This window comes from Hyperolius riggenbachi, chromosome 4, assembly GCF_040937935.1.
Source record: "Hyperolius riggenbachi isolate aHypRig1 chromosome 4, aHypRig1.pri, whole genome shotgun sequence".
NCBI classification, from domain to species: domain Eukaryota; kingdom Metazoa; phylum Chordata; class Amphibia; order Anura; family Hyperoliidae; genus Hyperolius; species Hyperolius riggenbachi.
The window spans coordinates 213,685,223-213,696,104 of NC_090649.1; the positions used below are offsets into that span (position 1 = coordinate 213,685,223).

A 10,882-nucleotide genomic window follows, 5' to 3' on the forward strand; every position below is an offset into this window, starting at 1 on the left:
AGCCTGCTTGTGTATGGATGTATTTTCTATGTGTGGACATACTGTACATCAACCTACTTCCTGTTTTGGTGGCCATTTTGTTTGTTTATAAACAAACTTTTTAAAACTGTTTTTAACCACTTTTAATGCGGCGGGGAGCGGCGAAATTGTGACAGAGGGTAATAGGAGATGTCCCCTAACGCACTGGTATGTTTACTTTTGTGCGATTTTAACAATACAGATTCTCTTTAAACAATATCAGGCCATAAACGATTATTACATTTATAGTCAACAAAGAGATTTATCGTGTTCCTACTATATGAAACTCAACCTGATTTCACAAGCACATGTGTTTATCCGCTGCAAGGATATCAATTTTATCATGTTAATAGCGTTACTCTGTTCTCACTGAATTGTAAAGACTGCATGCTGCATTTTGGTGCGCTTGCCTTTTTGTCCACTTCAGTACAACTTAGTAAGCCTTTGCAAGTGCACAAAAAACAAAACCCTATATAATATAATGAATATGTCATACTTTGCACCCATGGCCCTCCTATTCTTCACATTCAGCTGCATGTACAGTTAGGCTGGGGATAAACACTATAGATATCAGGACATTCGGTAATTTCTTAAAAAGCGTACAACTCCTCTGTTAGATGTGGAATGGAAAAGCTTACATAATTTATTTGCTACAATAAATTTGATTAAGTTTATTGCATGTCTCATGGTTAGCTGTAAAATTAATCACATCTACTCATCTATGCAGTGGACCAAATGCTCCATAAACATTATTTAAAGCAGATGAATGAAACCAGGGGTTGAATAGGAAGAGACACCAATGAAGTGGAGATATCACATATGAGCTGGCACTTTTTTTAGTGCTTTTTTTGTGGTATTGCTTTTGTGGAGCAGAATTATTATTATTATTATTATTATTTAGTATTTATATAGCGCCGACATATTACGCAGCGCTGTACAGTGTGTGTATATGTATATATATATATATATATATATATATATATATATATATATATATATATATATATATATATATACACAGTATATAATCTTGTCACTAACTGTCCCTCAAAGGAGCTCACAATCTACTCCCTACCATTGCCATATGTCTATATTATGTAGTGTAATATAGACATATGGCACACCAAGCATGTGATGAAGCTGATCTGCTGATAGACTTGTAAGGTTCTAGATTTTGCTGTGAGCACATCCCATTCTTGGACATTGTTATGGCCAACAGAGTCTAACAAATCTATCATCCGACCAGATTGCTCACATTCTCCTCCACAAGTTCTGGTTGACACAACCAACTTTTGGCTGTCTTTCATGCATTACTTAAGGATGACCTTGAGATCTGCATGATACACATATAATTGATATTGCATCATTTGCATGTTAAACCAGTGCTTTTGTCAAGTAAAGTGATCACTGTTTAGCTCAGAATTGCTCGGTTTTTTTTTGTGTACAGTAAATAGTTTGGGGGGTGGTGGGACAGTATTGGGGTTGCCATGATACTAGCATGTGGCCAGAGGTGCTGCTAAGGTTTTTGTGCAACACACAATTTGTGCCCCCCACGGAAGGGGGCAGCGAAGGAAGGTGAAAAATGGGCGTCATCATGACACTATGTTGGAAGAGCCAATTGCATGATGCTATCATGTCAGTATGGACCAAACCGCTCTGAAAAATTCCACAAAGAATTAAGACCGTTCTGATGGCAAAAAAAGGTCATACTCAGTACTAGCCAGACATACCTAATAAAGTGACTAGCTAAATACAGGTTGTGCCCGGTTAAGGAATGATAGAACCGTAGGTCCGTTCTTAACCTGAATCTGTTCATCGGAATGCTGTCACCTCTGTGTCTCTTTTGTCCTCCTCTGTGTCACCTCTGTTCCCCCTGTGCCTCTTTTGTCCCCCTCTGTGTCATTTCAGTTCCCCCTGTGCTTCCTCCACTTCTTCTGTTCCCCCTGTACCTCTTTTGTCCTCTCCTTTTCCCCGTGTCACCTCTTGGAATCCCCTTGTGTCACCTCTTGTCCTCCTGTGTTACCTCTTGCCCCCCTTTCTGTGCTGTGCTCCGTGACCCCCTTCTGCCGAGTTGCGATTAGTAACTCACATGGCCCCGATACAGCAGCAAATCTCACTGCTCTCCTGCAGGCTGCTTAGCTCTGGTGACCATGGTTACTTCTGGCCAGCAATGAGATTCGATGCTGGATCAGGACCATGTAGGTTACGGCAGAAGGGGGCCATGGAGCACAGGGCAGCCCAGCCCGAGGCCCTGCAGATCCTGAAGCCCCAAGCTGTTGCATGGGTCGCTTGTATCTCGCAGCAGCCCCTGCATGTGCCCCCCTTACTAAACTTTGGACCTTATCAACACTTTATAAATAAGGCAGGATTTTCTTTGCCCCCCCCCCAAATATGAATTGCTTGTTCAAAACTGTATTGATTGGCCCCTTACAGTAACATCTACCCTACAGATCACTGCATTTATAATTGTGCTCACGCCAAAAGAAATCACAGGGCCTCGAGGTGAAATATACGGTATTTTAAAGGGACTCTGTAACAAAAATGTCATTGTGTTTTCTACCATCCTACAGGTTCCTAAACCTATTATAATGTGCTCTGGCTTACTGCAGCACTTTATACTATCACTATCTCTGTAATAAATCAGCTTATCTTTCCCCTGTCGGACTTGTCATCCTGTGTCTGGAAGGCTGCCAACTCTTCAGTGTGATCTGCTATGCATGCCCCCTCTATGCACACTCCCCTGTGTGTGTGTGTGTTATTTACATTAGCCAGCTTCTCTCTGCTCTCTTATCTATTACAAGCTGGATAAATCCTCTGTTCACATACTGATGAGTCACACATTGCAGAATTACAGACAATCGGGCAGAGCTGTCTGCAAGAGTAAACAAACAATCAGCTTGTAACTCTTCAGTGAAATGCAGGGGGAAAGATACACACAAATGATCTCTTGAGATTCAAAAGGAAGGCTGTATACAGCCTGCTTGTGTATGGATGTATTTTCTATGTGTGGACATACTGTACATCAACCTACTTCCTGTTTTGGTGGCCATTTTGTTTGTTTACAAACAGACTTTTTAAAACTGTTTTTGACTACTTTTAATGCGGCGGGGAGCGGCGAAATTGTGACAGAGGGTATTAGGAGATGTCCCCTAACACACTGGTATGTTTACTTTTGTGTGATTTTAACAATACAGATTCTCTTTAAGAGATCATTGGCTGATGTCAGTTTTAGTTATTAGGATATAGGGCAATACATTATGTGAATAAGCGTTTAGTAGAACACAAAAAAAGTGCACACCTTAGTGTGTGAATCAGCTGGTGCAGGATTCCAAGGCAGTGAAAATCCACTATCAGAAAGGAGGAATCCGCACAACAGTCTTCAGGAACAAAGCAGCAAGTTTATTGTCCCATCACACACACATGCAATAAAGATCTGACCAAATGGCCGACGATCGTTTCGGGGCCCCTAAGGTCCCCTTTTGTCAAGGCGGCATAGGACAGAAAAAACATGTACATGATTCCTCCTTTCTGATACTAAGCATTTATTAGTCTACCTGAGCCCATAGGCAATTAACTTTTTCTCCTGAGTTTTCTCCTAGATCATTTTTATCTACTCTTTTAAAATAACTACTTCAGCAGTTTGCAATTGAAAAAGTTCCAAGATGTAGGCGAAAAAGCACTATCAAAATTATTTTGAATATTTTCTTGCTTGCTGGTGGTGTAAAATGCATGTTATTGACAAGGTGTGAACATATCACTACGGAGAAAAGTCAGGAGAAAAAGTGAATTACATATGTAGACCCTGGAGCTTTAAATATTTTAAGTTTGGGTGGTATATGTTTTTTTTTTTCCTGCAATATGCATTTGCAAGTATTATCAATTTTTATAGGACGTAAACATGCATGTATTGAACCTATTTGTTTCCTGGTAATAGTGTTTTTCTAATGTCACCAACCATTCTGTGCTCGTCATACAGCTGAATGAATGGCGTAGGAGTTGCCATTATCTACCATCTATGTTGCTCTATCTGCGTGCGTTTGTGGGGAGACGAGAACATGCCATCTTTTATGCATTGCACTGCTTTTCATTAGCATGCTGCTTTTTGTTTACAGAACACTGAGGATTGTATTTGCCTTCCAGTAGCTTGAGAATTAATTGGGAACAGAACAAAGTAAAACAATGACAAGTTTGTTTTGTGAAAACCCTCCATATATAGAAGTTATGTATATTACTTTTGTATAGAAATCATGCCTTTTTTTTATTTCTTTAAGAAAATACATTTACTAAATTCAGGAAATATCTAAAGTGATTTATTTTAAAACTTTTTCACTGCTGCATTGGAATGTGGATGATGACATCACAGCAATGCAGAGGAGGCAGAAATGTTTTTTGTTTTTTTTTTGTTCGTTAATTTTCACCTTTCACTTTCTTACACATAGTGAGTTAAACCCAGATCTGTGGCAGAATAGCTATATTTTTAGCCTAGCTGCAGTTCCCATGTCAATACGTTGGTTTTAGCCTAGAAACGGAGATGGGCTACAGCTAAGCTGCTCACAGCAATATTCGAATAGACAAACATTTCTCCATGCGTTATTCTATTACTGCCAGATAAAGCAAGGCAGAGGAGAGTGTTTACAGAGTTTCATTCAGTTGTATAGGGCTTTGTCTCAGCTAGTTATTAGAGCATGACTGTGTCTATGAAAACAGTAAATAGGGCTTAATTTACTAAGATAGAGAACATGTGAAAACAGAAGTGATTTACCCAAACTTGAATTGGTTGATTAAAAAAACTGTTAAGGAGTCCAGAATTTATAGCCATCACCTAGTCCATATCAGAATTGGGTGAGGTTTGCTAAAAGGTTTGCAAAGATTGCATTATAGGACAAGTTAAAGTGTACCTGTAGGGATATAAGTACCCCTACAGGAGTACTTAGCTTGGGAGGGGAGACTCTGGATCCTGGAGAGGCTTCCCCCTCCTCCCAGTGCTGGGAGCCCTGAAACACCTCTAGCACAGACCCGCTCAGGCTTCGGTGGAAAAAAGCAGAGCCAGATCAGGTCCGTGCTATTGCGCATGCGCAAGCTGTCTGCACCTGAGCAGTAACACAGGGCCGAATGGGCTTGGTTTCTTCTGCCAAAGCCCAAGTGGGTACCTGCTACTGTGCAGGCTCAGTGCAGCCGTGCTTCGGGGGTCTGATCGCTGGATCAGCCTGGCTAAGGAGAACGAGGGAAGTCTCTCCAGGATCCAGAGGCTTCCCCATCTCAATGTGAGTATCCAAAACATTCTGAAGCAAACCTCACATGTTTGTGAGAGGGATATGGAGGCTGCCATATTTATTTACAATTAAATCTCACCAGTTGCCCACAGTCCAGTTGATCTTTCATGCTTCACTAGTGTCTTAATCACACACCTGAAAAAAAAAGCATGCTGCAAATACAGTCAAACATCTGATCTGCATGCTTGTTCAGGGTCTATTACTAAACTTATTGGAGGGAGAGGAGCAGCAGGACAGCCAGGGGGCAATTTGCATTGTTTAAAAGGAAATAAATATGGCAGCCTACATTTCCCTCTCACTTCAGGTGTCCTTTAACAATAGAAGCTCATACAGTGTGGGGATCATTTATTTAAATGCTGCCTGTGGGCTGAAATATTTAACAGTCTTGCCTTTTGCAGCATCTAGCTCTTCCTCGCAGATACTCAGAGTATTTTTATACCCTTAGTAGTTTTTAATAGTCGTTTACAATTTTGCTCACAACATAAGAAAAAGCTTTGAAGTCACATTTTGTTGATGGCTTTACAATTTAAAAAAAACAAAACTATTTCTCTAAACATTGTGTATTGTCAGCTCTTTCCAACCACTGCATGTGCATCTTTTCATTTGGGTGACGCTTATGTTGCATTCCAAGTATTTTTATGATTGTTATTTTTAAGACACTCAAATGCCATAATTAAATCTTGCAGTTTTTGTGTTTGTTGTGCAGGTCAGCAGCGTGTCTCTGTGACCAGCTTGCTGGTGTGTCATGGGCTGTTAATGGTTGGTACGAACCTCGGTGTTATTGTAGCATTCCCAGTCCCTCGTCTGCAAGGCATTCCAAAAGTAACTGGTAAGTCTTATTTTAGTACATAAACATACCCTTTTCTCTGCATGGTGCCATTATATTGCAATCCCACATTGTGTGTGTGTGTGTGTGTGTGTGTGTGTGTGTGTGTGTGTGTGTGTGTGTGTGTGTGTGTGTGTGTGTGTGTGTGTGTGTGTGCGCGCGCGCGCGCAGTGGCACAGCTAAGGATCTGTGGGCCCCGATGCAAGTTTTACAATGGGGCCCCCAAGCACTCTATACATAACAATTGATACAGTGCACCAAAACCTACCAATGGCAACTACAGTGTCAGAGATGCAAAAAGGGGATGGAGAACAGTTTGTTAATGATTACCACTATTCAAAGTATCAATAGAAGTGATTATTATGAGCACAGGACCAATAGAGAGCTAATAACTGTAGTGGAGAGAGGGCCCTTCGGGGCCCCTCTGGCCCAAGGGCCCCGATGCGGTCGCAGCCTCTGAAACTTCCCTATTGCTATGCCCCTGTGTGTGTGTGTCTGTATACAAGCACACAGCCACTCAACAGTGCTCCTGACTGAATGACTGATATTAGGAATGTCAGAGCTCACACTAACATAAATAGTGCAATTGTGGGAAATAAGTTACTGGGGTTTTACTCTGTACAGGTTGTGGTCAGTTTTAGATTTGCATAGCTGGTTGAAGATTGAAATGAAAAGATAATTTTGAATAAGAATAATTCAAAAGAAAGTGTGTAGCAATGATGTGTGTTTAGAGACTTTTTTTTTTTTAAAGCAAAGTTGATCACATCAGTTCACATAAGCAGTCATTTTGTTAAATGACTCAAACTGGTGTAATAAGAATCTGCTAGACCCCACAGTAAAAATGACTTCCACCTTACCCCTTCCTTAGAAGTAGCATGTGTGCACAATCTCCCCCTCTTCCTCCATGTGTGCATATTCAGCACCCCTACCCTCAAGATATAGCAGAGAGCAAATACTTTACCTACTTCCAGCATCAGGACCAGACCACTCTCCTCTCCATCGTAAGCCAACTTTTGTTCCTTGTCAAATGTCTTTGAAGCAGAAGGTTGGGTGCTCAAAACTCATTCTCCACAAGACTTTTAGCTGCCTATTTACCAGTGAACTTTCCCAGCACTAACACAGTACATGACAGCACCCCCTGAGCCCGCACCCGAATGTTAGTTCTGCTTCAGTGGGGAGAGAGGAGAGATCAGCTGCTAGCACAGCCCAAGTGAGCAGAGGAGGAGGACACCACACTAATGCTAGGTACACACGATGCATTTTTTTGGTCGCTTTCCCTTCGATCAATTTTCAATTCGTTTTTCTGCTCAATTTCCCGCTCAATTCTCTTATCTTTTCTTATCAATTTCCATTCACTTCTATGAGAAATCGAGTGGTAAAATGATTGAAAGTAATATCGGACATGTCGGAAATTATCTATCAAAGGCATCTATCGAAAGCAAAAACGCATTGTGTGTACCTAGCATAAGACTAGTTAGCGATGGACAGATTATCTAAATATGCAGACAAATAACCATTCTAGCTAACATTTTAAATAAATTATTCATCATTAATATCTGATGCTTTTTCTGTTAGGTTCATGCTACCAGGGTTATCCCAGGTGCCTAATTTTTGCTATAGTGCCCTTTTAATGACATACTACCAATGGAATCAGAAAAAAACAATTAAGCTGGGAAAGTATAGGTTCGCTTTTAGAGCTTCCGATATAAGACATTTTCTCAGCAGTGGAGACTGAGGCTAGGGTGAGAGTGTAGGCCTTGGCAGCGAGAAGCAACAGTAAAGCTACCCATACACTGCGTCGATTACCCGCCGATATACAGCAGATTCGATCACTGTGATCGAATCTGCTGTGAAATAGAGAACGCCAATGTTGACCGATCGACTTCCATCCGAAATCGATCAATTCCATCGATCTGTCCGGGCGGAAAATTTTGCTGGCGGGTCTGGAGCGCGTCGTTAGCGGCAACCGACCGATGCACCATAGCGGCTGTGATACATTACCTGTCCGCAGGCGGAAGTGCCCAGTCTGTACTGACACTTTCTACGGCTGGCCTGTCTCCTCATTACTTCCTGTCTCCTCATGTGACAAGCCGAATTTTAAACAGTAGAGTCTCCTCTGTTTGTACTTCTGCTCATCACAGGACAGGACAAGAAGTGAAGAGGAGACATGCCAGCCAAAGAAAGAGATATGCAATTACTACTGTTAAAGGGTACCTGCCGAAACTTGTGACATGATAGGATAGACTTGTAGATGTATAGTACCAAACACACAAATAACTGTTCCTTTTCTTCTTTTTCTTCCTGAAAGAGTTAAACATCAGGAATACTCGCTGATTAGAAATTACAGCCATAAACGTTTTCCTGATGAAGCATAGCTTCTGAGTGCAAGGGATAGATAAAAAAAAATCTATAGGCCATGATTTTTTGGCTTAGAGCTCTCTACTGTGAGAAGGAGTGTATCTTACACTTGAGACAATACTGCTTTTTTAGCTGAGACACAGAGACTACAAAAAATATATATTTTTAGGAGTAGGAAGATAGATACAATTGTTTATCTCATCAGTTTATTTTTACCTCAGGTTTCCTTTAAGATAGATTTTGTGACTTCATTCTGAACATAATCATTCTGGTGACATTGTGGTGTGGAGAATAATTCTGAATATATAAAATACCGTACATGTTAAGCAGCAGAGTTCAGCATTATAGTTGCTGGCAAATACTTGTATTTGAATTACATGGTAGACTTTAAAGGTAGCAGAAAAAGCGTAATATTTGCAGAGTGCATGCCATTACATGAAAAGATTAATAGACTTGTGAGTAAGCGCAGTGGCATCCCACATGACCTTATTTTGTTTCTTTTTGCAGGAAGAGGAATGGTTTCTTACCATGCACACCATGGTGCAGTCAAATTCCTTGTCATGGCAACTGCTGTGAACAAAAAACATAGGCGGACACCAAGTAGATGTAGCCAGACTTCCAATGTGGAGCTAAAATCTGAGGATACTCCCTGTACCCACGTGCAGCAATCTGAGGAGGGACACCAGCCCACTGCCAGCAATAACCATAACAATGACAGTGCCATTTGGCTTGGGGGCTCCATGGGGTCCATTGCACAAAAAAGTGACTTGTCCTCTTCCTCAGGCTCTCTTACACTGTCTCATGGTTCATACGACACAGGGAAGGATGATTGCACTCTTTATGATCTTCTAAGTGACCCCAGCACGCCAACACAACACAGCAAAAGAGCTGGGAAGTTAAAGGCGGACTCCGTTTTGGTTATCTCTGGTGGACAGGGTCACCGAAGAGTAAACAAGAAGCCTAAACCACAGCGCCAGGAAGAGCCGGTTTCTTCTGCGATGGTTTTGCAGATCCCCCTGTTACACACATAAGATCCTACAGAAATAAAATAAATGGTGCCTTAGTCCATAAGACGATCCAATACATTGATATTTAAGTATTGTCCTCTCACGTGAATGTCCTGTTACCTTTAAAACAGTATGTCTACTTCATTTGAACTAATAATGCCTTATTATACTGAAGTATTCAGAACACAGGGATGGTACTAAATAAGATTTTTACAGCGTAATCAAGCACCAGTGCTTTGGGGAAGAAGTCTATGTTGCTGCCTGTGCATTGGATCACATCATGTGTTCTCTGCATCTGCCTTTCCATCATATCTAACAGCCACTAGAAGCTTTCTTGCTTTGAGTAGAATAACAAGCTAGAGTATGAGCGGTCTTCCCTTTGCAGGTAAATCGGAAGGCTTCTATCTACAGGATGGTATATTAATGACAATATGAAGCATGGAGGAATAACATAAGCCATTTGTAATCTTACTATAAATGAGGAAACACTACATGACCAAATAGGACTTTATTCTCTTTGGAATGATCTAAAGCCATGTGTATTCTTCAAATGACATGTATTGATATACAAGTAGAGTCTTTCAGTGTTCAGTAATCAGACTTGTTTATGTAGAACAATATTTTACCACTACGGTTCATGGGATGTTGGATTATGTGTGTACACTCAAGTATCATGGCTCTCTGCACTACCATATATAGATGTGTGTCAAAAAGTCACTACTAATATGTCTGTGCTAATGTGGACTGCATACTTAAACTGCCATAAGATGGTTTTACAGACATAAAGAAAGGAAAATATAACATTTTATTGAAGTAAAAATATTAAGATCTTGCCTTTTTTGTCTATGTGGTGGTTATTAAATGGCAGTTCTAGTGTACCAGGGTTAACCTTGGAGCGGACTTTCCATTAGGAACAGCAGGCTCATGCCTACGGGTGTTTCTATTGGAGGCAGTTGACTAGAGGTGCTACTATTGGAGGCCTGTCTTTTACTAGGGGTTCTGCCCAGTACAGCGGTATATTCAGCCACATCTGAGCCACCTGTATCTGTCAGTTTCTTATTATCTTTGTCACCCTGCTCACTATGTGCCTCTTTTTACTTATTGTGTCACCCTATTACCATGTATATATTTGTATCTGCAGTATAGGAAATAACTTAAAATTTTTGTTACATGTATATAGATAGAATTTCAACTCTTAAAAGGATATTCTGTTTCCTTAAAGTGGATCCGAGACAAACTTTTGCTGCCTTCATTTTTCTGCCCCTTACATATAGTTTATTGGGCATTCTTCCCCCAAGTACTCATGGGAGCTCAGCCTGGGGAGGCTTTTGCTGTAGCAGGAACAAGATTTCAGAGGCAAGAGGGGCTAGTAGGGGAGAAGAGAGGAGGGGAGTGGAGTT

General features: G+C 41.0%; 1 protein-coding gene across 2 annotated transcripts in view; it reads left to right on the top strand.

Moving 5' to 3' along the window:
* Nucleotides 1–10,315, top strand: part of ARHGEF10 (Rho guanine nucleotide exchange factor 10) — a 251,922-nt gene extending 241,607 nt beyond the window's left edge. For both annotated transcript variants that reach the window (XM_068281340.1, XM_068281341.1), the window contains 2 exons: nt 5,998–6,120; nt 8,983–10,315. In XM_068281340.1, coding sequence (XP_068137441.1) covers nt 5,998–6,120; nt 8,983–9,506 — 647 coding nt within the window. In that variant the 3' untranslated portion in view covers nt 9,507–10,315. The remainder of the gene's footprint in view (nt 1–5,997; nt 6,121–8,982) is intronic.
* The last annotated feature ends 567 nt before the right edge of the window (nt 10,316–10,882 follow it).